This window comes from Macaca nemestrina, chromosome 18, assembly GCF_043159975.1.
Source record: "Macaca nemestrina isolate mMacNem1 chromosome 18, mMacNem.hap1, whole genome shotgun sequence".
Lineage (NCBI taxonomy): Eukaryota > Metazoa > Chordata > Mammalia > Primates > Cercopithecidae > Macaca > Macaca nemestrina.
The window spans coordinates 25,842,941-25,870,630 of record NC_092142.1 but is presented as its reverse complement, the minus strand read 5'-3'; the positions used below and the strand labels follow the sequence as shown (position 1 = coordinate 25,870,630).

General features: G+C 49.2%; 1 protein-coding gene and 1 long non-coding RNA gene across 2 annotated transcripts; both read right to left on the bottom strand.

Moving 5' to 3' along the window:
* Positions 1–274: 274 nt before the first annotated feature.
* Positions 275–12,804, bottom strand: LOC105463215 (uncharacterized). Its single transcript, XR_976203.2, has 3 exons — positions 12,755–12,804; positions 1,966–2,014; positions 275–788 (listed from the first exon to the last, which is right to left on the bottom strand). It is a non-coding gene; the product is annotated as an uncharacterized lncRNA (long non-coding RNA).
* A 762-nt stretch (positions 12,805–13,566) lies between these two features.
* C18H16orf82 (chromosome 18 C16orf82 homolog) lies at positions 13,567–15,935 on the bottom strand. The gene has a single exon (XM_011710172.2). It carries the CDS (start codon positions 15,918–15,920, stop codon positions 15,267–15,269), a length of 654 nt encoding a protein of 217 aa, XP_011708474.2. The 5' UTR covers positions 15,921–15,935; the 3' UTR covers positions 13,567–15,266.
* Positions 15,936–27,690: the final 11,755 nt, after the last annotated feature.

The window sequence follows — 27,690 nt, the reverse complement described above, 5'->3', positions numbered from 1 at the left end:
GTTGCTTTTGCTATTGTTATAGTTTCTTCTGCCCTGAGGGTTCCTGATCTGGGGACACCTGTACCTGTCTCTGTGTGAACCTGATGTTCTCAGTCTGGCTGCTGCAGCCGAACAGACCCCTGACCCCTTAGAAACGCCCCCTCAGCAAGTTGAACCTCTCTCTGGGAATTTCAGGGTGGGATCACTAGCCATGAGGCCTCTGCTTGTTGCTAGATGCAGAGAAAACAAATATTGTTTTAGAAACATTAATAATTGAGAAGTTTTCAGCAGAGAATCGGCCAGCATTAGGGGAATTGAAAATTAAGACTAAGACACTACCTCAAGCTGGTTTCCTGATGAATAATTCATGTGGCCGATGCCCACAAAGACCTGGAGGAGAAAATACCTTCAGTGTCTGTCCTCCCCACCACTGCCACCGCGCCGCCACCTCGCTGACTCCTCTGTGGGGAAGGGGAGATCTGGGGAGTAGGAAGAGCTGGCAACACAGCAGAGCTTTGATTTGCATTCTCATCACCATTTTGCCTGCATGTGGCTGTGTGGTCATTGATATTCAGTCTCTCTCTGAGTTGGAATCCTGCCTCCGAGTGTCACTGACTGTGACTCTTTGAGGTCCGAATGTTGGAAGGGACCTTGAGCAGCCACTGAGGCCTCGGTTCCCAGGGAGAACTGTATCCCAGAGTGTAGAATGGTGGTCCATTGCGTTTTTCAGACCTCCTCCTTTCTTCCTGACTTCAGCACACATTCCTTGCATGTCGGCTCTGTGCTGAGTACTGTGGATATTGTCTCCCCTAATGGAGAAAATGGTGAAGGACATGGACAATTACAATCCAGGGTGACTTGGACAAAGGTAGAGATAAGAAGGTGGTACAGTGAGAGTGCAGAGAATAGGGTCCTAAATTCAACCTGGGGTGTAATCAGGGAGGGCTTCCTGGGAGAAGTGACATTTGCATTGAGTCCTATGGAGAGAGACAAGTAGGAAGAGAAGGGAAGAAGAAGAGTGTTACAGGTAGAAAGAACAATGTATAAAAATCCCCTGAAGAGAGAGAAGGGAAAGGGACTGTATTGGGACCCGAGGCACGTGTGGGAAGACCTGGATAACGGGCCAACTTCTGCAATGCCTTAAAATCAAGTTAAAGTATTTGCATTTGGACTTTACCCAAGGGCAATGGGGAGCCTTTGAAGAATTAAGCAGGGTGCTGGCAACACCATTGGATTTGTTTTAGACAGATCCTGAAACTGTTGTGTGGAGGGAGGACTTGGTAGTGCTTGTTTTCTGGTATAAAGCTCCAGGGTGTTGGTTTAAACTCTTCTCAATCTATTCAAACTGATTGCATGTCATCTTTTCTGAGAACATCATTTTTCATGTTTCTGAAGTCCATCCAATCTCAAGCTGCTTTCTTGTTTCTGTTCATCTATTGCATCTATCTTCTCTAGAGAGCAGGAGTGAGTTTGTGGGAGGTCTCCAAGAAGAATACCCCCACTCACCTCTTTTTCCTAGTTGTCAGCTCAGACTTAATTCTGCCAGTTTGTGGGTAGGAAGACAGATAGTCTACATGAGAACTGGCCTCACAGGCTAGACTTACTAGGTCTCAAACTGGTAAGCCCTGTGGTGAATCGGGACCTATAGATATATTTTGCTGGAACAAAACAGTGTTTTGTTTAGGAAAAAAGTTGGAAATAATCATTGCTACGGACCTAATTGTGTCCCCCTGAATTCCTATGTGGAAGGCCCGATCAGAAATGTGATGGTATTTGGAGAGGGGGATTTAGGGAGGTAATTAGATTTAGATGAGTTATGAGGGTGGGGTCCTCATGATGGGATTAGTGCCCTTATAAGAAGAGACACCAGAGAACTTGCACTCTCAAGCTCTCTCTCTCTCTCTTTCTCTCTCCCCCTCAACCCATCACCATATGAGGACATAGTGAGAAGGTGGCCGTCTGCAAGCCGAAACAAAGAGGACTCACCAGAAACCAATCCTGCTGTGCTGGCACCTTGATATTGGACTTCTCACTTCTAGAATGGAGAGAAAATCAGCTTCTTTTGTTTATTTCAATCACATAATTGTTATAGCAACCCAAGCTGACATTGTTACAATAATCACTACTTAAAAATCAGGAGATTTCTCATAACAAGTCTGGATTTCTGCTTTTCCGGAAATAGTAGACATGACAACGCTGGTAATACTTTTTGTGCTGGGTGGTAGCTGCCCCTTAGATGAAGCCTGCATGTTCCAGTTCACTACAGTCCCCACTACTCCCCGTTGCCTCCCTGTCCTAAGGCTGCTGGCAGCTGCTATCTGTCATAATCCTTACACCACCATTTTTCTTCTACAAAGCAAAGAGGAAAGCGAACCATTTCTTGATGTCAACATCTCTACCAAAAGCAGAAAATTGAGGCTGGGCGCGGTGGCTCATGCCTGTAATCCCAGCACTTTGGGAGGCCGAGGCGGGCGGATCACAAGTTCAGCAGATCGAGACCATCCTGGCTAACATGGTGAAACCCCGTTTCTACTAAAAATACAAAAAATTGGCCGGGTGTGGTGGCGGGCACCTGTAGTCCCAGCTGCTCGGCAGGCAGGCTGAGGCAGGAGAATGGCGTGAACCTAGGAGGCGGAGCTTGCAGTGAGCAGAGATTGCGCCACTGCACTCCAGCCTGGGCTACAGAGCAAGACTCCGTCTCAAAAAAAAAAAAAAAAAAAAAAAGGCAGAAGATTGAAAGATAGACCAAGAAAGCCACCTATTTCAAGATGAAAAGGAGAGCGCATATTTCTTGGTGGAAATAAAGAATAGTCAGAGTTTAATATGTAAACCAAATATGTCTGGATTGAAAGAATACAACTGAAGGTGCTTTTCTGAGTCTATCTGGCCGGGGTCATCACTCACTCATGTTACCTGCTTGGGCCTGGGTGCTTGTGGGTTTGCAGGGTCTGGATTTGAGCCTCAGTTGGGACTGGTGGAATGTGGTTTCAGAATGCCAAGTGGCAGAGCCATCTTTTCCAAAGGGTTTCCCTAGATCTCTACAGCTCAGTGAGGTGGCCTGGGGCTCCACGACAGGAACACATGTGGGGAGTGGAGGTGTGATTGGCTCTGCTCCTGATCTCACCTGCCCCCAGGTAACTCTGCTTCTGTCTGTGTCTGCTTTCATTTGTGGCAGTGATAGGGAGATGGCTCAATACTTTAAAAAATGCTTAAAGTCTGTTGATCTACTAAAATCTCTTCATGCGCCTGTGGGGAAAACTAAAGTCCAGGGAAGGGGACCGACCTGCCCATCATGACTATGTGTGTCCAGTGTGGAAACAGAGCCTGACTCTGCTCCTCCCCGCCCTCCTTTTTGCTGCCTTCTCTGCCCAGGCTGGGTAAAATGCTCCTCCTCTTGGTGCTCATATCCTTCCTGGAGTGCAGGATCTCATTTACTGCCCTTGTTACTCACCTTCCTCTTCCTGCAGACCGGGATTACAATTCTAAGGCTTCCAGGACACACAAAAATTAGGTAGTTGGGAAAGAGAACTCAGCTCCAGCTGCTGTTGTGGGGGGACATGGGAAGGGAGTCTCCAGATCTCAGTCAGCTGGCAGTTTGGATCCTAAGTGAAATGTCTTATGAGCTGATGCATTTGGACTTCTGGACCAGGCTTTAAGCAACTTGAGGGCAGAAATACTGTCTAATTCTTATTTGGTTCTTGCCATCTGGCACACAGGGCACAGGGTTATACACCCAGTGAATGTTGAATGAGTGAAGAAGCTGAATTCCTTCCTTTTTTTTCAAGTTCTCATTTCTTCACTCAACAAACATTCATTGACCTTCACTTTGTGCCAGGCCCTAAGCTAGAGGCTGGGGGTTGGGGAAGGGACAGAAAAAAAAAGTTAACAGCCTGAGCTATGAGCTGCCCTTGTGGAGATTCATGCCAGTCTGGGATCCATTGTAACAATGGCCGCCATTGGTTGCAGGCCTACTATGTGCACCGAGCCAAGCATTTTACACAAAAGATCTTGTTTACTCCTCACAACCCTAGGAGATACTAGTATCATCCCCATTTTACAGATGATGACACTGAGGCTTAGAAAGGTTGATTAAGACACACATTCCAAGGCATACAGCAAGTGTGTAGCAGATTCAAGATTGTGCCCAGGGATTCTGAACCCAAAGTCTATTCTATTTGACCACTGTGAATTCCAGGATTAGAATGAGACTATACTTTGCTCATGTGGTTAATGTCGTTAACATGATATGTATGTGAAAGATTTTCACCAGAAAGAAAGAGATTCTAAACTTGGGCACAGTGACTCATGCCTGTAATCCCAGCTACTTGGGCAGGAGGATTGCTTGAAGCCAGAAGTTCAAGACCAGCCTGGGAAGCATAGGGACACCCTGTCTCTACAAAAAATAAAAACAAATTAGCTGTGAATGGTGGTGCATTCCTGAAGTCCCAACCACTCTAGAGGCTGAGGTGGGAGGATCGCTTGAGCACCAGAGTTCGAGGCTGCACTGAGCTGTAATTGCACCACTACACTCCAGCCTGGGTAACAGAGTGAGACCCTGTCTCTATTAAAAAAAAGAAAGAAGGCTGGGCATGGTGGCTCATGCCTATAATCCCAGCACTTTGGGATTATAGGTGGATGGATTGCAATTGAGGTGGATGGATTGCTTGAGTCCAGTAGTCCGAGACCAGCCTGGGCAACATGATGAAACTCGGTCTCTACAAAAAGTACAAAAATTAGCTGAGAGTGGTAGTGCACACCTGTAGTCCCAGCTACTTGGGAGGCTGGGGTGGGAGGATCACTTCAGCCTGGGAGGTAGAGGTTGCAGTGAGTTGTGATTGTGCTACTGTACTCCAGCCTGGGTGACAGAGTGAGACCCTGATAAGAAAGAAGGAAGGAAGGAAGGAAGGAAGGAAGGAAGGAAAGAAAGAAAGAAAGAAAGAAAGAAAGAAAGAAAGAAAGAAAGAAAGAAAGAAAGAAAGAAAGAAAGAAGAAAGAAAGAAGGAGCCAGGCATGGTGGCTCGTGCCTGTAATTCCAGCACTTTGGGAGCCCGAGGCAAGCAGATCACAAGGTCAGGAGATCGAGACCATCCTGGCTAACACAGTGTAACCCCGTCTCTACTAAAAATGCAAAAAATAAGCTGGGCATGGTGGCGCACACCTGTAGTCCCAGATACTTGGGATGCCAAGGCAGGAGACTCGCTTGAACCCGGGAGGTAGAGGTTGCAGTGAGCTGAGATTGCGCCACTGCACTCCTGGGTGCAGAGCAAGGCTCCGTCTCAAAAAGGAAAAAAGAAAAAGAAAGGAAGGAAGGAAAGAAAGAAGAGGAAGGAAGGAAAGGAGAAAGAAAGAAAGAAAGAAAGAGAAAGAAAGAAAGAAAGAAAGAGAGAGAGAGATTCTGGGCAGGTTTCCACAAACCACAACTGACAATCCATTAAGAGCAGGTGGCCCTAGGGACTTCTAGTGAGCCCAAGTGCTAAGTCTGTCAACAGTCATTTTATGACCTTCGGAAGTCATCAAGTTGCTAAACTTAGAGTGTGTATGTATGTGTGTGATAATTCCAACTTCCATTGGCTCTCATTTGGTCATCTTTTGTGTTTTAAGAACTAACATTACAATCAAGGTTTGACTAGTCTCTATTGAATAGCCTTTGCAATGCTCAGATTCAACTCACTCATTCAAAGGTGTTTATTGAGCATCTACTGTATGCAAGACATGGTTTCAGATGCTTGGGATACAATGATACAATGATGCCCCTACTGTGAAAAGCCATAATTCTGTGTTTTAGGGATACAGCAGTGAGCAAAAGAGGCACAGTCCCTGCCCTTGTAGAGTTAAAGGCTCATTAGAGAGGCAGGTTTTAATCAAAGAATCACACCAATAAGTGTAAAGTTATAACTATAATTAAGTGCTATGGGAGAGAGGGGTGTGATACTCTGAGAATTTATTCAGGGGGATTGGATCTATTTGGGGGGTAGGGAAACTTTCCCCAGGGAAGGGACATGGGAGTTGAGGTCTGAGTCTGAGAGACATGAGAGTTGAGGTGAGGAAGAGTAGGAAGTAACCTGGTGAAGAGGGCAGAGCATATTCTAGCTAGGGGAACTGCTGGTGCAAATGCTCTGGGGTGAGTGGGTCTGAGGAGATGATGAAACCACAGAGAGTGGGAGGAATGTAGTTTGTGATGAGGCCAGAATGGTCATTGTCTTAGGTTATTATGTGATGCAATAACAGAAAACCTGAGACTGATAAAGAAAAGTGATTAATTTAGCTCATGATTCTGCAGGCTAGGGAGTTCAAGGGCATGACCCTAGCTTCTGGTGAGGGCTTTTGTGCTGCCTCACAATATGGTACAGGAGGTCAAAGGGGAAGTAGACACGTGTGAAGAGACAAAGCCCAAGTGGCATCCTGGCTTTATAATAACCTACTCTTGAGGGAACTAATCCAGTCCCACAGGAATTAATCCAGTCTTGCCAGAGCAAGAAGTCACTTACTACCAGAGAGCAGCACCAAGCCATTAATGAAGAATCTGCCCCCATGACCCAAACACGTCCCATCTGAACCCACGTCTTAACATTGCCACGCAGGGGATCAAATTTCAACATGAGCTTGGGTGGGAACAAACAAACTATATCCAAATCATAGCAGTTGGCCAGGCGCGGTGGCTCACGCCTGTAATCCCAGCACATTGGGAGGCCGAGGCTGGTGGATCACCTGAGGTCAGAAGTTCAAGACCAGCCTGGTCCACATGGTGAAACCCCATTTCTACTAAATATACAAAAATTAGCCGGGCATGGTGGCACACACCTGTGATCCCAGCTACTCGGAAGGCTGAGGCAGGAGAATTGCTTGAACCCGGGAGGCGGAGGTTGCAGTGAGACAAGATCGCACCATTGTGCTCCAGCCTGGGAAACAAGAACAAAAACTTCGTCTCAAAGAAAACAAAAAAACAAAAAAACAAAAAACAGAAACAAAAACAAAAGTCATAGCAGTCACCGAAGGCTGGACCCTTGGTGGTCATGGTGAGAATTTTGTTCTTTTACCCTAAGAGCAAGGGAAGGTCATCAGAGCATTATCAGTCAGCTTTGTAATAAAAATCCCAAAACACAGTGGCTTAAAGCACCCCCCTCTTATTTAGCTCAGGAGCCTGTAGTTCAGCAGTTGGGGATGGGCTCAGTTGCTGGTTCTTCTGGTCTGGGTCATGCCCAGCTGACCTTAGCTGGTTTTTGTCCATTTGTCCATGGTCAACTGGTGGGTCATTTGGGTTGCCTGGTTTATGATGACCTTGACAAGAATAGGTTGGTAATTTGGGGGTGGGCCTGGGGTCTCCCTCCACGTGGTTTTTCATCATTTAACTGGCTGGCCCAGGCTTGTTCTCAAAATGGTTGCAGAGTTTGAAGACTGTGGAAGCAGGAGCTGCAAGGTCTCTTAAAGCATAAGCTCAGAACTATAGAGCATCACTTCTGCCACTTTCTATTAGTCAAAGCAAATCACAAGATCAGCTGAGATTCAAGGGATGAGGAAATAGACTACTCTTCATGGGAGGGGTTGGTAAGTATTGGGGCCATTTTTGCCGGCTACCCCGAAGGTTTTATGTAAAAGGGTGATTTTATTAGAGGGTGAAAACATCCCTTTAGATCCTGTGGGAGAATGAATTGGAGCAATGTTTATAGCAGATACTGTAATTGCCTCCCTTAGCATCCATTTCTTCCATTAGTTACAGAATGGCAACTTTTCTTCCTACACATTGTTTCCTAGAATAAAGACCAATTTTTCTCACCTCCCTTATAACTAGGTATAGCTGTGTTGTGTGGGACTTTTAGGATGTCTCCCTAAAAAAGGAGAGTCAAGACTTTCTTCTTTTCCTCCTTGTGCTTGTCTTGAAAGCAGATGTGTTGGATGGAGCTTAGGCAGCCGTTTTATACCACGTGGAAGAGGACTTCATCCTCAGGATGGTGGAATGGAGAGTTGGAAGGAGCTGGGTTCCTGATCATCTTGTGGAGCCATCATACTACCTTGGACTGCCTGGCCAGGGTTGCTGCTGGTGGCTCACAGCTGTCCCTTCTCTGGAGAATTGCTCTTGGCTGGATGGAAGCCATTTTACCTGGGAGGTTATGGTTCCTCCACCCAGGGCATGAGGGCAAAAATGGCTGGTCTCCTTTCACTAGAGGTAGAATCAGCTCCGTGGTGCAGTTCACATCCCAGGGCTCCTGTGGAATCAGGCTGAGGCCAGGGTCCAGCCAAGACCACACCATTGCTTAACCCCTGTTCTGTCCTATCTTACTTACCTCTCTCCGCTTCTCCTGGGAACCCTCCCCCAATAACTCTCCCAAGAATCCCCACTTCAGATTCTGCTTCTAGGAGACTCAACCCCAGACACCCTCCTCCTGCTTCCCTGCCCATGATGAGACATTGAAGAAGAACCTGGCATAGCCAGCAAGCTCCTGGCTCACAATGAGCCACATTTGGCAGACTCAATCTATTTCATCCACTGGTTTTGGAGTGGGGACAAGAGGAGAGGTCAAGAACCCGAATCCAACAGAAATCAAGCACTACAGTGTGAAGAATATGAAAGCTGAACTCCTTCCCAGGTGGCGATGGAGGCCACGAGAGCACTTGGGAAGAGGCCTCTGATTCATTAGGCATGGGAGGTCTATCGGCCAAATCCCTCTCTTTCCTGCCTGCCTGCTCCAGGCCTGTTTGAAGTCCAAGGCTGCTGCAGTCCTCTGAATGGCCAGCATTCATAAGCAACTTTCTCCCCAGCCCAGTTAATAATTCAGGAGCGGGTGCCTACAGCCAACCCGTCATTCCAGCCCTCCTGCCACCCCGAATGCCAACATAGTGGACAGGAAAGAAAAAATCGCCGCACCGGTTTGAAAAATGGTCCTCATTTCAAGTGCTTCCTGGGTCCTCTGTGCTGCTGTGGGAGAGAGCCAGGCTGAGATGTATCTGCTAGGTGCACAGCCAGGGGAGGATAGAGAGGCCCTGGGGCTTGCCGGCGTGCACACTGAGCATTGTTTAACCTTTGTTTTGGGGCAGTGGGCTGTAGCCGCTGAAGAGCAAGCTCAGGAGGACCCAACTCTCTTCCTCTGATGCAGCTATTGATCCTTCACTCATGTGCTCACTCATTCATTCATTCGGGAATCACTGATGCTGCTGACACAGAAGTGGGCATCCAGGAAACAGTGAAGGGTGGGGGTTGGCACCACCCCTCAGGGAGGCGGACACATACACCCTCATGTACCAGGCAGTGAGAACCACTACACTTGGCCTGAGACAGGAAATGGTTAACTGGGAGCTCTGGGTCAGGGTGTGGCCTGTTCCCTGGGTGTGCTGGGGGTCTTAAGTGTCCAAAGCAGAGAGGGAGGGTGGAGACAATAATGGCTAAGATCATGGACTCTGGGGCCAGGTTGCCTGGGTTCAAATCCTAGCCCTGCCACTTACACAGAGCCTCTCTGTGCCTCAGTTTCTCTATATGTAAAATGGAGTTAGTAATGGGAGACTGATACAAATCATCCTCATGTATGGTTAAAACCAAAACCAGGGCCAGGTGTGGTGGCTCACAACTGTAATCTCAACACTTTGGGAGGCCAAGGCAGGAAGATGGCTGGAATCCAGAGGTTTGAGACTAGCCTGGGCAACATAGGGAGACAAAATAAATAATATACAAAATTAGCCAGACGTGAAGGCATGCACCTATAGTCCTAGCTACTTGGGGAGGCTAAGGTAGGAGGATTGCCTGAGTCTGGGAGTTCGAGGTTGCAGTGAGCTGTGATCGTGCCTCTGCACTCCAGCCTGAGTGACAGAGTGGGACCCTGTCTCCAAAAAAAAAAAAAAAAAAACAAAAAAAAAAAAAAACAAAAGAAAAAAAAACCCCAAAAAACACCAGAAGTCTGACAAATACATAGTGTAGGCAACTAACGTTACAGCCAACTTTAGAAAGTGATTCGGCAGTTTCCTGTAAAGTTAAACATACTACGCCACCCAGAATCCCCACTCCTAGGTATTTCTCCAAATGAAATGAAAAATTTATGTTCGTACAAAAACCCATTCATGAATGTTTGCAGCAGCTTCATCATCTCCCTAAACTGGAAAAAACCCAAATGCCTTCCAGCTGGAGAACAGATACACTATAGAACACCACACAGCCATGCACATAAACAATATGTGTGAGTCACAGATGCATTGTGTACGCTAAGTGAAAAAAGTCAGGCTCAAGCGGCTCCATCCAGACTGGATGAGTCGGTGTATATGACATTCTGAGTCAGAAAACTGGTCCGTGGTTGCAGAGATGGGAGGAAGGATTATTACCGAGGGGCATGAGGGAATTTATGCGGAGTGATGGAACTGTTTGGTATTCTGACTGTGGTGGGGGATACATGACTGTATGTGTGCGTGTGTCAAGAATTATAGGCCTAGGCCGGGCGCAGTGGCTCACACCTGTAATCCCAGCACTTTGGGAGGCTGAGGCAGGTGGATCACCTGAAGTCTGGAGTTCGAGACCAGCCTGGCCAACATGGTGAGACCCCGTCTCTACTAAAAGTACAAAAATAAGCCGGGTGTGGTGGCAGGCGCCTGTAATCCCAGCTACTTGAGGGGCTTAGACAGGAGTATTGCTTGGACCCGGGAGGTGGAGGTTGCAGTGAGGCGAGATCGCGCCACTGCACTCCAGCCTGGACGAAAGAGTGAGACTCTGTCTCAGAAACAAACAAAAAGTCATATAACTGTACACGAAGAGATGAATCTTACTGTGTGTAAATTATGCCAGGCAGAGTAAACAGCATATGTAAAGGGCACAGAGGTTTGAAATCAGGTTTGAGATGGTGCGTGGGAGAAAGTGGCAGGAAGTGAGGCAAGGAAAGCTCCCTTGGGTCTGTTTGGGGTGGGCCTTGAATGCTGTGTCAATGCCTCTTTGGATGGTGGGAAAATGTTGGAAGTTTTTAAGCAGTTGAGGAGTAGAAGCAGATACATGCTTCAGAGAGATGGCTCTGTTCTCTGTTTAGAAGCAAAAGCCAGGCCGGGCTTAGTGGCTCACGCCTGTAATCCCAGCACTTTGGGAGGCTGAGGCAGGCGGATCACCTGTTGTCAGGAGTTTGAGACCAGCCTGGCCAACATGGTGAAACCCCATCTCTACTAAAAATACAAAAATTAGCTGAGTGTGGTGGCGGGCACCTGTAATCCCAGCTACCAGCTACTCGGGAGGCTGAGGCAGGAGAATTGCTTGGACCTGGGAGGCAGAGGTTGCAATAAACCTAGATCACACCACTGCACTCCAGCCAGAACAACAGAGTGAGACTTTGTCTCAAAAAAAAAAAAAAAAAGAAAAAAAAAAAAAAAGCAGAAGTCGTTGGGCACATGGGTCTGACCCTGCCTTTAGAAATGTTTTGATTTGTGTTATAATTTTTTTGAAAGAATTTGAATTTGTGGCCAGTATTTTAGAACCAGGAGATTTTACTCAGAATTCTGGATTTTTGGCCTCTCTTTGAGAAGACATGGGCTTCCCAATTTGCCACCTCCACTCCCTCCCTCATTCTCTATTCCCTTCCTGGCCCTGCACGGGTGTCGGTTTTGACCCCCGGGATTGAAAGTGGATTCCAGGAGGAAGAGATCAAAGTCAGTGGCCTCTCTCAGTCCTGGTCTGAACACTTTCATCACTTGGGGAATTTTATTAAAGACCGATGCACAGGCCAAGTTGCTGGGAGGAGGCTGTGCACTTGTACTTTGTAAATGCTCCCCTCCACCCCCGGTGACCCTGATGTACAGCTGGGGTTGAGAACCACTGTTCTAGGGGGAGGTGAAGGCAGGCTGGGGCTCAGCAGTGGAGGTGGAGAGGTGTTTAGGAATTGATGGGACATTGGGCTGAGGCAGGGGGAGGAGGACTCAAGCGTGATGTCCTGGCTTGGACAAATGCAGCATGATGGTGCCATCTGCTGAGAAGGGACAAGAAAGAGGTAGTCAGGGGAAGGTGGTCAACTTAGTTTTGGCCACGCTGTGTCTGAAGAGCTTGTGGCCTCCAGGCTGAGGGGGTCCAGTGTGCAGGTGTCCAACACCGCGGTGCCCATAACTTCACTTCTGTGTGTTCTCCTTTCTCCTCTGAGATGGGGAAGTGAAGGAAGGTTCTTAGGGGAGGGAAGGGCTATGTTGTGGGGGAGATGAGGTGGCCAAGCTTCCCCCAGAGCCGCCTGCAGAGCACATGGGTTCCCTCGGTGTTATGGACTGAACTTTTGTGTCCCCTTAAAATTGCTATGTTGAAATCTATTCCCTCAAGGTGGTGGTATGAACAGGTGGGGCCTTTGGGAGGTGATCTGGTCATGGGGGTGGAGCCCCCATAAATGGGATTAGTGCCCTCACAAAAAAGGCCCCAGAGAGCTCTATCACCCCTTCCACCATGCGAGGGCATGGTGCAAAGATGGCTGTCTAGGAGCACAACTGGGCCCTCACCAGACACCGAATCCACTGGCAGCTTGATCTTGGACTTCCCAGCCTCCAGAACTATGAACAGTGAATTTCTGTTTGTAAGCCATCCAGTTTCTCGTATTTTGTTGTAGCCACCCTACATGACTAAGGCTTTTGGGTGGAGGTGGGAGGCCTTTCTCGACTGGGTCATGGGTGCTCAGGCCCTGCTGAGTGACTTTGTCTGGAGGAGAGTGGGGGAGAATGTTCTCAAAAGGGGTGCTTATACTTGAGAAGCAGAGCCTCGCCACACCAGACATGTGGTACCCTCACACCCAGAACCAGTAACCCCTTCCTCAAACCAAAACTCTCTGCCAAAACGTCTTACCTCCCAGCAGATGCAGTGGCTCTTTTTGGTTTTGGTCAGTAACTTTTTCTCCGTTATTAGCAGTGACTAGCCTTTCCGCGCCTGAGTGAAGCAAGACAGAAACCACTGTGCCCATTTTACCCATAAGCAAGAAAAATGATACACGATGGAATATTATGCAGCCATAAAAAAGAATGAGCTTATGCCCTCTGCGGGGACAGGGATGGAGCTGGAGGACATTATCCTTAGTAAACTAAGGCAGGAACAGAAAACCAAATACTGCATGTTCTCACTTAGAAGTGGGAGCGAAATGATGAGAATACATGGACACATAGAGGGGAACAACACACACTGGGGTCTATCAGAGGCTGGGAAGTGGGAGGAGGGAGAGGATCAGGAAAAATAACTAATGGGTACTACATTTAATGCCTGGGTTATGAAATAATCTGTGTAGCAAACCCCCGTGACACACATTCACCCGTGTAACAAACCTGCACATCCTGTACATGTGCCCAGAACGTAAAAGTTAAAAAATAAAAATAAAAAAAGAAAAGAGAAAGAAATACATTATTTTAGTAACTATCAATTGCTGGGTAATTGTTACACATTTCCATGTAATCCACATAACCATCCTATGTATGAAATAGGGGTTACTATCCCCATTTTCCAGATGAGGAAACTGAGGCTTTGAAAGTTTAAGTATTTGCCCAGATGGCCAGCTCAGCAGTGGCAGAGTTGGTAGCCATGCCCAGCTCTCTCCATGGTTTAGTGTGTTTGTGGCCCACCCCTCCTGTGAGCTCGGCCGGGAACGCACACACAGACCCACACGCATGTGACCTCTCCAGATACCTTTTATTGTCTTTTTTGGCCCCTCAACTTTCCTTCTGGTACCTAGTGGATGTCTTCATGGCGGTCTCTGGCCTCTTTTCCTTTGTGGGCAGACTCACTTCAATGTCTGTGAGGTCAACCCAGGGAGGGGGTTTAGTGTCCCCAGTAGGAGAGGGGCAGACTTTGGCTTTTCCATCCACTGAGACGGTGCTCACAAAATGCTCCAGAGCTTCCCCATTGCAGCCGTTCCCAGCTGGGTTGGACTCTGTCACCATGAAGTGTTTCTCACGGCATTGTCCTGCCCTCGTAGTCACTGCCTCAGTCATCGGAACACAGGATGGCTCCTGGCCTCCTTTCTTGACATGAATGAGGCATCAGGAAGCCTTTGCTCCTGAGAAGATTCTGGGCTGAAGATGTCCAGAGACAGTGCTCAAATAAAAAATAAAAAAAAAGGGAAGCTTGGAACTCTCTGGGATGGTGCCTCCCAAGTAGCTGGGATTACAGGTGCCCGGGAATGGGGCTCCCTTTACACCGCCCTCTAATGTTCTCGCTAGACCTACTCCCTCTGTGCTGGTGGCATCCCTGGCCGCTCCTGATGGTCCTTCTCTGGTGACAGTCACTGGTCTGGACTCCTTCGGGGAGCTGAGAGTCGTGAAGGTGCTCCGTGTGCACCATGGCTGTCTTGCTGGTGCTTCTGTGGGCAGTGACCATGGTGGACAGAGTGTGTGCAGAGCTTGGCCAGGACCAAGTTTCCTGTGGTCATGGCTCCCCACGCATGGTGCTCACTGCAGATGGTTCTTGATATGGACAGTCCCAACCATGGTTGCAGCTTGTTTCTTCTGAGCTCATCGTGGTTGGTGTTGGTTGTAGATGGCGTTCATCATTTATGATGGTTTCATCATGGAAGGTTCTAACTCGTGACAGTTCTTAATATTGTCAGCGTTTGCCATTGAGAACAGCTGTCGCCACTGATGAGTTTTGGTACAGGGGGTCCCACCAGGATGCTGCTGATGACAGATGGTTTTGCCATTGATGGATCTTGTTATAGATGGCTCGTCACTGAAGTTCATAGTCTCGATATCATTACCCCTCACTGTTTTGACACAGGTGGCCTCAGCATTGGTGAATCTTGATACTACAGCTCTTCCTACCAACAGTGGTTCTCAGTATAGACAGTCTCCTCACTGACTGCGTTCTCGGGATAGGCGGTGCTCAGCATAGACCCTTCCTGCTACATGTGGCCTGCCCACTGATGCTTGTTGCTACAGATAGGACTACCCATTGATGGTCCACACAGTCAGTGTGTGCTTTTGAAAACACCTTTCCTCCTTGTTTTGGGAATAACCACTCTGGGTCCAGCCTGGGTTCGCTGGGCCCGTGTGCCATTTTCCAAGAGACTCTGGCTGCTGGAGAGGATTCTTACGAAGGCATGCGCACCTGGGCAGGCTGCTCCCCGTTGGTGACCTGCTCACTGGTTTTCACGTTGCCGCCCGTCTTGTCCTCCTGCACACTGGTGTGGCTGCTCTGCCCGTTTTGGGCACTGCCTTCCAGCCCAATGCTCTGACGGCTGCTGGCCTGGGTGGAGGGAAGGCTGGCTGTGGAAGTCAGCAGCCCGCTGCTCACCTGGTAGGTGAGGGCACTGCTGCCAAAGCTGATGAAGCTGGCACTGGACGGGCTGCTGCCGCCGCTGCCCGGCAGGCTGGCCTCACTCTTCCCCTCCAGTCTGCTTGGTGCTGTGGGCGGGGCCAGTCAGCTGGCTCTTTAGGGACCTGAGAGGGTCTGTGGAGCCCAGCTGACTGGTTTGGTTGCTGGCCGCCTGGGTGTTGAGCCTTCTGTTCAGCCGCACTCTCCGGTGGCTGCCCGCTAAGCTGGTGCCGCTGTCCTCCTTGTCCCCCGCGTACCCGCTGCTCAGGCTGGTATGGCTGCACTCCTCCGGCCTGGGATGCTGCACACTGGACACATGACTCTCGCTGCTCTGGGTGTCACTGAGGTTGCTGCTGGCCACTTTCAGGGGATCCTGAGCCGCTCCTGCATGGTGGGGCCACTCAGGGGACTGGAGCTCTAAGCCGGGTGACTGTAGGCTTGGCTCTCCTTCCTCCTCATGCCGGACAGACGATTCCCCTTTTTCTCCCTTGAGAAAAATGGGGGGCAGCTGAAGTGGTTTATCCAGGGAGAGGGGGCCCTGGGAGGCCTCTGAATGTTGGCTGTGACCTCTCTGGGGAGAGGTGCCTCCGTATATAAGGCTGCCCTTTGAAAACTGTGTGTTCTGAGTGGCTGGCTCAGTTCCCATGGTGATGGGGCTTGTGAGGTGAAGGCGGGTGTGGGAGGGAGAACAATGCTGTCCTGGCACCAGTGCCATCAGTGGCCTGGCCTGGAGGGTAGGAGTGGGGCAGAAAGGGGCTCATGGCTGGAGGGGGGTGGGGTGTCACCCTCCTGGGAGTCTTTCTGAGGAGTCTGTAGCCAGACATCAGGTCCAGGGGCCTCAGGCGTGTGTCCCAGCTGAGCCCCTATGAGCCAAGTTGCTTCTCTCCCAAGTCTCTGCCTGCTTGCTGAGTGTTTTTATTTGTTTGTTTGTTTTTGTTTTTTTGTTTGTTTTTTGAGATGGAATCTCACTCTGTCACCCAGGCTGGAGTGCAGTAGTGTGATCTCGGCTCACTGAAAGCTCCGCCTCCCAAGCTCAAGCGATTCTCCTGCCTCAGCCTCCCAGATAGCTGGGATTACAGGCGCCTGCCACCATGCCTGGCTAATTTTTGTATTTTTAGTAGAGATGGGGTTTCACCACGTTGCCCAGGCTGGTCTTGAATTCCTGACCTGGAGGGATCTGCCTGCCTTGGCCTCCCAAAGTGCTGGGATTACAGGCGTGAGCCACCACACCCAGCCTGCTGAGTGGTTTTGAGGACAGGAGGGAATACAGCAGTGAGGAGTATAACCTAAATTCCTTGCCAGATCATCAAGGCCCTCGCCTGGTCTGGCTCTCCCGACTTCATCACACACCACGCCCTGCCCCTTTCTCACCTCGGATGCCCGACCAGGCTGAGCACTCTCTTATTGCAAAAGGGACCCACAGCCGGGTGCACTGGACCCCAACACTATGAAACTGGGTTTCTGAGAAAAGCTTTTCATTGCAGGTTGACTCAGAAAGAGGCAGGAGTCAGCTCAAATCTCTCTTCCTGTGCTGGCTTTAAGGCAGTAATTTTATTAGAAAAGGTTTAGGGAGTGGATTCTGAGATTAGTAGGTGATTGGTGCAAGGAGAAGTGAGGTCTGGAAAGACCTTGGGCATGCGCAGTTATCTCTTCATGCCTCCTCATGGGTCCCATGTGCAAATTTGCGGGGAGTGAGTGTGAAACGTGCAGTGGAAATTCAGGCCGTGATATCGGCAAGCTGGTCTTGCACTAACTCCAGTCGGCCATATTGGTTCCAGCTGATTGCAGCCGGTTTTGTCATAAGTGAAAGGAGTTTCAAGTTGTTTCTTGTTTTATTTGCTTTCCTGCAAATTCAAGAATTTCTGTTAGTGGTTTCTTTAGCTCTTTGGAGCGTGGTTTCACGATTTCATGCTCTTACCTGCTGCAGGGCCTTGGCACTGGTTGTTTTCACCCCCCAGGGTGCTTTTCCTCTCTGTCTGGCATCCTTCTTTTTTTTGAGACAGAGTTTTGCTCTTGCTACCCAGGCTGGAGTGCAGTGGTACAATCTCAGCACACCGCAACTTCCGCCTCCCAGGCTCAAGCAATTCTCCTGCCTCAGCCTCCCGAGTGGCTGGGATTGCAGGCATGCACCACCACACCCAGCTAATTTTGTATTTTTAGTAGAGATGGTTCCTCCGTGTTGGTCAGGCTGGTCTCAAACTCCCGACCTCAGGTGATCCGCCCACCTCAGTCTCCCAAAGTGCTGGGATTACAGGTGTGAGCCACTGTGCCCGGCCCCTCCCCGCTACTTTTTTTTTGAGACAGTCTCACTCTGTTGCCCAGGCTGGAGTGCAATGGTGTAATTTCCTCTCACTGCAACATCTGCCTCCCAGGTTTAAGCGATTCTCCTGCCTCAGCCTCCCGAGTAGCTGGGATTATGGGCATGTGCCACCATGGCCAGATAATTTTTGTATTTTTAGTAGAGATGGAATTTCACCATGTTGGCCAAGCTGGTCTTGAACTCCTGACCCCAGGTCATCTGCCTGCCTCGGCCTCCTAAAGTGCTGGGATTACAGTTGTGAGGCACTGCACCTGGCCCCCTCTGTCATCCTTTATGCCACTTCCTAATTGATGTTCCTTGTGACATGAATGAATGATGTACTGGTTATTTATTGCCAGTTCCTCAGCCAGAATGTAAACTTAATGAGGGCAGAGATTCTGATTTATTATTCTCTGCTTGGTCCTCAAGGCCCAGCACACTGCCTGACACCTCACAGATGCTCACTAGATGTTGATTTAGTGAATAAATGAATAACCCTGGGGTGTGCATCACCACCTAGGGAACTTCTAAAAAACATGTTTGAATTTTCTTTTTTTTTTCTTCACTTGAAAATAATTTTTTTTTTTTGTAGCAATGGAATCTTGCTATGTTGCCCAGGCTGGTCTCAGATTCCTGGCCTCAAGTGATCCTCCTTGCCTTGGCCTCCCAAAGTGCAGGGGTGACAGGTAGGAGCCACTGCATCTGAGCAATATTTTCTAAGACAGTGGTTTATGCCCTTGGCTACATACTGGGTTCACCTGGGGATGCCTGGGTTACACCCCTAGAGGTTCAGAGTTAACTGGTCTAAGGTGAGGCTTTGGCAATAGAGTTTTAAAAAGCTCTCCAGGTAATTCCAATGTGCAGTCAGCTTGAAAAGTGTGCTAGCTTGGCCACAGGTGCTTTTTTGTAGATGATTCTGATGTTCAACTCTGATGAAGAAGTTAACTGCAGATGAAAACACTCAGCATGCCACTTATTAGTAATAGATGTTTACTGAGTGATGGAATGAATTAATATATTCATTGACCCCTAAAGAGTTCATGGGTGGATTTTTAAAACCTTGAGAAGTCATTGAAATTGTACACAAAATCTGCAATGAGCTACACGTATGCTTTCTTTCCCTTAGGCAGGGAGGCGTAGCGTTCATAAAATTCCCAAGGGTATCCATGATCCCCAAAAGATCAAGAAGCGTAAAGACTAGGCACAACTCCTGCCTCAGTGCGAGACGGATGGTCCTGGTGCTTAGCCTCACCCGAAGAGGTCTGGAGAGGGCTGGCCTGCCCTGTTTAGGGTGCAGGGTGAGAGAAGAAGGGGGGCACTGCTCAGAGAGAGCACTGCTAAGCCCCTTGACAGTTATCATCACCATCATTCCTAACCATCACTGTCATCGTGGTCATGAATTCCTTTCCCATTGCCTGGGGCAGCTCGGCCTCCCTTTGCTGTACATAGCAGCGTCTCTTTTGCTCTGAAAATTGTGATCCTTTAGGGGAGAGTGGAGCATCTCCTTGCTGTCTAACTTCCTATCCCCAGCCCTAAGCTCCCCACGAGGGCCTGCAAGGAAGAGACAGGCACGGTGGCTTGGTGGCGATGTTCAGAGCTGAGGGGTGTGGTGGGACCCAACTGTTATGGGAAGCAGGGACAAGGTCTGGCCCTTTAGGGGACTGGCAGGTGAGAGGCAGGAGGTTGGGCACCAGGCAGGTAGGCTGGGACTCAGGACTGGCTCTGTCCCTGCACAAAACGAAAAGAGGGCAGATGCCCCAGTGCTGGGATTTACAATGAGCCTGTTGGAACGCATCTTCCCTCCTCTCGTCTTTTGCCTCACCTGCTCTGGGCACATTACATTACGGGCCTGAGGACTGCAGTGAGCACTTGGGCTTGTTCAGGATAAATGGCAGAGGCCATGCGGTAATAAGAGTTCCCTTCCCATCTAGTGCATTGAACACCAGGTCCATAGCTTGTGGATACAGTGGGGCCTCATAAACAGCCATGGCTCAGCTTAGCGTTAACCTTTTTTTTTTTGTTTTTTTTTGAGATGGAGTTTTGCTCTTGTTGCCCAGACTGGAGTGCAGCAGTGTGATCTCAGCTCACTGCAACCTCCGCCTCCTGGGTTCAAGCGATTCTCCTGCCTCACCCTCCCGAGTTGATGGAATTACAGGCATGCGCCACCATGCTTGGCTAAGTTTGTATTTTTAGTAGAGATGGGGTTTCTCCATGTTGGTCAGGCTGGTCTCAAACTCCCAACCTCAGGTGATCCACCTACCTTGGCCTCCCAAAGTGCTGGGATTACAGGAGTGAGACACCGTGCCCGGCCCAGAGTTCACCTTTTAAGTCTCTGTGGGTTACTCTGGTAGTCTTGGGGAAGGCATTTCACGGAGCTTCTGTGCTTTCATTCTAGCCTTCTCGTTCCTGCCTCACCTGTGCAGCCACCTGAGGGCAGTGCTCTTACCTGGTCCCTGCCCTAGCTGCCCTTGTGCATAAGACCAGGGCTGTTCTGCCTAGGCACCGCTTTCAGCATCCTCCAGAGATGCAGGTCCTCAAGGCTCACATGGAGCAGCACCCTTCTGAGCTCGGAGTACCAAATCCCCGAAAGATCCAGGGAGAAGTGGGTAGAAGACATTTTCTACAGTGAGACCTGGCATCTCATTCTGGGACCATGCTCTGGGCTGCCTTTCCTGTCCCCAGTCCCTTGCTGTTTGTCCCCCCAGAAACCCTCCTCTCAGTCAAACACATTCCAGCCTCTGTCTCCAGGTTCCCTTCATCTCATGCATGTCAATTTCTTCACCCAGGAGACTGGCACCCACCGGACCCGCAGCTCAGAAGATAGAACCGGACTCAGAGTCCCAGGCAAGGCTCTCACAGGAAACCTGGTTATAATCACATTGTCTGTGGCTCCTGGAGACAGAGTGTCCCATCCTTCCTCGGTGTGGCACAGACAATGCTATATGCTCATAAGACCATCTCATTTCTCTTCTGGGCTTGTAGGAAAAGTACATTTCCAACTCCATGTAGGTAGGGCTAATAGGATGTGGGCCGAAGGGATGTTCACTACTCTAGGCTTGGGCCATAAAATATCTCCCATGCATGGTCCTTCCCTTTCTTCCCTTTCTGTAGGGACCTTGAAAGCCATGCTTTGAACATAGCAGAGCCCCACCGTGGTTGGAGCCTGGGTCTCTGAGTGACTGCATGGAGAAGAACCCCTACCCTTTTCCCATTGCATTGGTGCTGTCAGTGAGCGGTAAACTGTTATTTGACTAAGCCATCAAGATTGGGGGGTTCGTTTGTTACCACAGCAACACCTGCTTTGCACAGACTAACACATCATGTTCCCAGATACTGCTGATGTGTTTCACCAGATTTAGCTTTATCCTGATGGTTTCTGCAGCGGGTTCTGGAGCTGTGTTCCTACCTCAATACCTACCCTAGAATCTCAGCATCACAGTCCCTGGTGGGAAAGCAATGCTTTCTCACATTATGAAGATGGAAAAGAATACCGCCAGGGAGAACATCGCCAGCCCAGAAAATTGGCTGTCAGCCCTGGGCCTTTAACCCTAATATTTATTCCTGGGAAACCCTTGCTAAGTTAGGCATTGATTCTCTGCATGTGACACGCCATAATAACTCCTAACTTGGAGAGTTGGCTTGTTTTCACTCATTCATTCAATAAATATTTCCTGAACTGATATTTTGTCTGGGCTTCCACCAATATTGATTGGGATCCTGCTCTGTGTTAGGCAGTGTTTCAGCGCTGCCCTCAGGGAGCTTCCATGCATGGAGGGAGACAGGTAGAAGGAAGTAGGATGCATTCTGTGATGATCAGTGTTAAAGGCAAATAAAGCAGAGCTGGGGAGTAGAGAATGATGGTGAGTGTGCGTGTGTGTGTGTGTGTGTGAAGCCACAGGAACACTGTCCCTCAATCAGAACCAGCAAATGCCAGGGGAAGAGGTCACTGGGGGAGCCCTGGGGAGGGTGGATGCTGTGGGCTGTGGAAAGGGCTCTGCATTTTACTCTGAGTGCATTAAGAGACACAGGACAGTTTTCAGCAGGGCGAGATGAGTGGATTGGAGTTTGAACAGACTGCCGGGTAAAGAACAGGAGGCTCCTGTAATCCCAGCACTTTGGGAGGCCTAGGTGGGTGGATCACTTGAGGCCAGGAATTTGAGACCAGCCTGGCCAACATGGTGAAACGCTGTCTCCACTAAAAATACAAAAAAATTAGCCAGGTGTGATGGTGTGTGCCTGTAGTCCCAGCTACTCGGGAGGCTGAGGCACAAGAATCGCTTGAACCCAGGAGAAGTTTGCAGTCAGCTGAGATTGCACCACTGCACTGCACTCCAGTCTGGGCAACAGAGCGAGACTTTGTCAAACAAACAAACAAACAAACAAACAAAAAAGAACAGGGGAGCAGGCAGGTGCAGGGCTTGAGTCTGTCTGGCGCCATAGCCTAGGGGTGTGATGGGGATGGCTTGGGCCAGGACAGAGCAGTAGAGATGGAGAGGTGGTTGGATACTGGAAATATTTTGAAGGGAGAGTATCAGGATTTGCTTAGGGATTGCATGGAGGATGAGAGGAAGCAAGGGCTCAAGGCCAGCTGTGGGGTCCAGGAGCCCCAGAGTCAGAGGCTGCGTGGGCTTCCGGAAATGGCTCAGCCTCCTCTTGGTTTGGAGCACGTGGGGGAGTGCGTGGGTGGGAGGAGGCGCAGAGGAGTCAGACCCACTGGGGTTCCAGCCTCAGCCTTTGGAACTGTGTGCTTAACACCACCGCAAATAGGTGGGAGGATTCAAGGCTCCACGAACATGAATTGAGAATAAATAAATGGGAGGTTCCCTTTTGGACGCTGGAGAACGGACACGGAGAAGACAGACAAGCCCCTCCTTCATGGGCCTCAGTTTAGACTGGGGACACACAGACTGGGGACAGATTTCAGAGAGTGAGAAGTGCTGCAGATAAAATAAAATGAGGGAGGGGAGGAAGAGGGAGGGTAGACGGGGCAGGCACAGTGCTCCGGAGTTAGGATAACTGCCCCTTCCCTTCTTAGAGCACAGCCAGAGAAAGGACTCTGGCCTGCCGTGGTTCAAATCCTGTGACCACCACCGAGGTGACATTGCGTGATCCACTTAACCTCTCTGAACCACAGCTACTCCTCCTCGGAAATGGAGGAATGATCGTGATCATGTCACTCCACAAGGGGATGCTGTGAGCACCGACAGGAAGCACCCAGGACAGGGTCTGCCCCTGAAGGGGGCCTGCAGGGTGCTGCCCGCCCCTAATGGAACCTTCTGCTTTAAAAGACACTATACATGTATGTATGTGTGTATACGAATACACATATTAGTACATGTGACTGTATACCCAAGTATCTATGTATATATATGAGTGCATACAGAAGTATATGCATGAATATGTGTATGAGCATATGTACATGAATACATACACAAATACACATATATGTACTTTTTTTTTGAGACAGGGTCTGGCTGTGTCACCCAGGCTAGAGTGCAGTGGCATGACCTTGGCTTACTGTAACCTCCGCCTTCTGGACTCAGGCAATCCTAACACTCAGCCTCCCAAGTAGCTGAGACTATAGCCGTGTGCCACCAGGCCTGGCTAATTTTTTTTTATTCTTTGTAGACATGAGGTCTTGCTATGTTGCCCAGGCTGGTCTTGAACTCCTGAGCTCAAGCAATCTGTCCGCCTTGGCCTCCTAAAGTGCTGGGATTACAGGTGTGAACCAGTGTGCTCTGCCTCACATATATGTACTTTTTTTTTTTTTTTTTTTTTTTGAGACAGGGTCTTGTCTCTGTCACTCAGGCTGAAGTGCAGTGGCTCAATCTCAGCTCACTGCAACCTCCGCCTCGCAGGTTCAAGCGATTCTCCTGCCTCAGCCTCCTGAATAGCTGGAATTACACGCATGCGCCACCATGCCCGGCTAATTTTTGTATTTTTAACAGAGACAAGCTTCACCATGTTGGCCAGGCTGGTCTTGAATTCCTGATCTCAGGTGATCCACCCACCTCGGCCTCCCAAAGTGCTGGGATTACAGGCGTGAGCCATTGTGCCCGGCCACATATATGTACTTTTAAATCACAAAACCCTCTTGCCCTCAGCATCCCCCACCAGGGCCCCTACTCTTCCCTGAGGGTCTCCCCAGAGAGTGCTCTTATCCGAGCCTCCCCTGCCATCCTTTGATGGATACCTCTGTCTTTTCCCAGGACTCCTCATTGTCAAGCTCCCATCTGGATAAGGACTCTCACTTGTTCACTTTAGAGAGTCCCTGAGCACCTACTAGGTCCTCACATGCAGGGTGGTGAGTGCTCTGCTAAGAAGAGTCTTGGCCAGGTGCTGTGGCTCACACCTGTAATCCCAGCACTTTGGGAGGCCGAGGTGGGTGGATCATGAGGTCAAGAGATTGAGACCATCCTGGCCAACATTGTAGAACCCCGTCTCTATTAAAGATAAAAAAGTTACCTGGGCATGGTGGTACGTGCCTATAGTCCCAGTTACTCGGGAGGCTGAGGCAGGAGAATCGCTAGACCCTGGGAGGCAGAGGCTGTAATGAGCTGAGATCGTGCCACCGCACACCAGCCTGGCAACAGAGGGAGACTCCATTTCAACATTAAAAAAAAAAAAAAAAAAAAAAAAAAAGAGTCTCATGCACAATGGGTTGGCACCTGACTGGTGCTGGAACCTAAGCCCCTGATTCCCAGTCTGGGAGTTCCTCCCTGCATGGGAGCTGGAGCAGTAGATTAGAGTGACTGTTTCTGCAGGGCTGGCTGTGAGTCAGGCACTGTGTCAAATGCCTGCATGTGCGGTCTCATCCTCGCAATCGCTTTATGAAGCAGCTTCTCTGGGCATCTCCATGTCTGCCAGCCGTCTGCCCTAAGCCCATGCTCCTAATGACTTGACTGGGCTGCAAGACAGGGCTGCTCACAGGGGCAGTGAGGGTCATTTCTGGGGGGCCCAGAGTGGTGGGTACCTCCCTACTCAGGCACATTTAGTATGCAATAAAGAACAGGAGGACTTGGCCGGGTGCGGTGGCTCAAGTCTGTAATCCCAGCACATTGGGAGGCTGAGATGGGCAGATCACGAGGTCAGGAGATCGAGACCATCCTGACGAACACAGTGAAACCCCATCTCTACTAAAAAAAATACAAAAAACTAGCCGGGCGCGGTGGCGGGCGCCTGTAGTCCCAGCTACTTGGGAGGCTGAGGCAGGAGAATGGCGTGAACCCGGGAGGCGGAGTTTGCAGTGAGCTGAGATCCCGCCACTGCACTCCAGCCTGGGCGACAGAGTGAGACTCCGTCTCAAAAAAAAAAAAAAAAAAAAAAAGAACAGGAGGACTCTCGGGTGGACCTGGCACTCCCTGGACCCAGAACCTGGGACTCTATGCCTTCTCCAGAGAGAAACAGCTCGGCCATGGCTTGGAGGAGCGATCTGTTCAGGAAGAAAGGTCATTTCTCCTCTGGGTGGCCATGTGATTGATTTTGCGCTCCAATTTTTGGTTATTTAGTAAATACCAAAAAAAGAAAAAAGGGAATGATAAAACTCATCTCTCATCACTGGACGGAAGAGATAGGATACTACTGGTCTACCCAAGATCCATTTAGCCCTCCATATCACCTCTCCTTATGGCAGCCCTGAATGTCATGCTCACCATTGCCATGAACATCTTTATGCTTGAAATATAAAAGGATATAACCTGGCCGGGCACGGTGGCTCACGCCTGTAATCCCAGCACTTTGGAGTCCGAGGTGGGTGGATCACCTGATGTCAGGAGTTCAAGACCAGCCCGGCCAACATGGTGAAACTCCATCGCTACTAAAAATACAAAAATCGGCAGGGCATGGTGATACATGCCTGTTGTCTCAGCTACTTGGGAGGTTGAGGCACAAGAACTGCTTGAACCTGGGAGGCAGAGGTTGCAGTGAGCTGAGATTGCACCACTGCACTCCAGCTGGGGCCACAGAGCAAGACTCTGTCTCAAAACAAACAAATAACAAAACAAAACTAAAAAAAAAAAAAGGATTGTAACCCTAAGCCTAAATTGTGTTGTATGCTATTAATCTTGACATAGGCCAGGTGCGGTGGCTTACACCTGTAATCCCAGCACTTTGGGAGGCTGAGGCGGGTGGATCACTTGAGGTCGAGAGTTTGAGACCAGTCTGGCCAACATGGTGAAACCGCATTTCTACTAAAAATACAAAAATTAGCTGGGTGTGGTGACATGCACCTGTAGTCCTAGCTACTCGGGAGGCTGAGGCAGGAGAATTGCTTGAACCCAGGAGGCGGAGGTTGCGGTTAGCCCAGATAGCGCCACTGCATTCCAACCTGGGTGATAGAGTGAAACTCTGTCTCAAAAAAATAAAAACATCTTGACATAAATGGCATCCTTTATCTATCCTCCTATGACTTATGTTCTATGTTGTATTTGTGAGATGCATCTGTACTTATATGTGTAGCTCAAGTTCATTTTCACTACTGTAGCATATTCTATGGATGGATGTCATAATTTACCCATTCTATTAACGGCTATTTTCCTTGCAATAAACATTGCTTTAAGTGTCTCCTTCATATGACATTTCTCCTGAGGATTTCTCAGAAAATTCCCCCAAACAGACTATGAAAGCTTCAACCTTTTATGTATTTATTATCACAGTGGAGGCTCTTAGGATTTAACTTGTTTTAGTTGCACATAACATATATAGCAGACACTTCTCTGCATCCCTTGGGCCCTGTTCTCTGAGTGTGTGTGTGAGGTTCAATTTAGGGATGGGGTAAATCACAGGCGTATCTGTTGTCTCTGTTATTTGGTCATAAAACATGGCCATTCCAGAATGTCATGGACAGGGTCTTCAGCTTTAACTTTAAACTTTAGCTGAACATGAAGACACAGAGTTAGCCCACTTGGGTGAGGTAAGGAGTCAGGGGAGCAGGGTCTTGGAGGCTGGGGTGGCTGAAAGGGGTTGAGTCTCTCCGAAGGCTGAGTGCCACTTCTGTCTGTTCAAGCCTCCTCATGCAGCTCTGTGTGGCCTACAAAACAGCTGTCTGGTATTCTTAGTTGTGCACTCCTTGTGTGATGGATGGGGATGGGAAGTGTATTAGTTTGTGTCCACACTGCTGATAAAGACACACCCGAGACTGGGAAGAAAAAGAGGTTTAATTGGACTTACAGTTCCACATGGCTGGAAAGGCCTCAGAATCATGGCAGGAGGAGAAAGTCACTTCTTACATGGCGGCGGCAAGAGAAAAATGAGAAAGAAGCAAAAGCAGGAACCCCTGATAAACCCATCAGATCTCGTGAGATGTATTCACTATCATGAGATTAGCATGGGAAAGACTGGCTTCCATGATTTGGTTACCTCCCCCTGGGTCCCTCCCATAACACATGGGAATTCTGGGAGTGACAATTCAAGTTGAGATTTGGGTGGGGACACAGCCAAACCTATCAGGAACAGAGGATGCAGGACGAAGCTTCTGGAGGAGTGAGGAAGCCATGAGTTTTCTTTAGGTCAAGGTGAGAACTGCAGAGCAAAGTGATTAAGCACTTGGTAGATGAAGTCAGATGTCTGAGTTCAAATCCAGGATCTGCCATGTATTTGCTGTGTGATCTTGGGCAAGTGACCTAACCTTTCTCAGTTTGGGTTTCCTCAAAAGCAGACCATAAAACATGGACTTAGGTACCAGTCATTTATTTGGGAGGTAACCTCAAGATGCCCAGGTGAGTATATAGGTGGCAAGACCGGAAAAAAAGGACAGTTGGTGAGGGGGCATTAAGGAGGAAGTGGGGTCTCTGCAAGGTGGTGTGGCTGTACCCCAAAAGCTTGGACATTTAGCCATTGGCTGCCATCCCCACTGGGGCATCCATTGCCTCGGTTTCTCCTGAGCTGGACTGGGAAAACTTCCGTGTGGCCAGAGAAAGCCCTGGGGTGAAGGAGAGAAGCCAGAGGCAGACACAGTGCTGGATGAGAAGCCATCTGCCAACACACCAGGTCCCGTCTGTATCTGAGGCCGACCCTGGAGGGTGGAGAGGACATGGGTGGGGGCATCAGTGGAGGCTGCTGGTGCCTTATCTATAAAAGGGACAGCAGCTGTTCCATAGGTTGTAGCAAAGGTAACATGAGGTCAGTCCTGGCATACAGTAAGCACTCAATGAATGCAAAGTGTGCCCCCAAGGCTGTGGTAAGGCCT

Bases quoted from the DNA above. Each gene is read 5' to 3' on its own strand.
- C18H16orf82 (XM_011710172.2), bottom strand. From the start codon at position 15,920: ATGGCACTGGTGCCAGGACAGCATTGTTCTCCCTCCCACACCCGCCTT.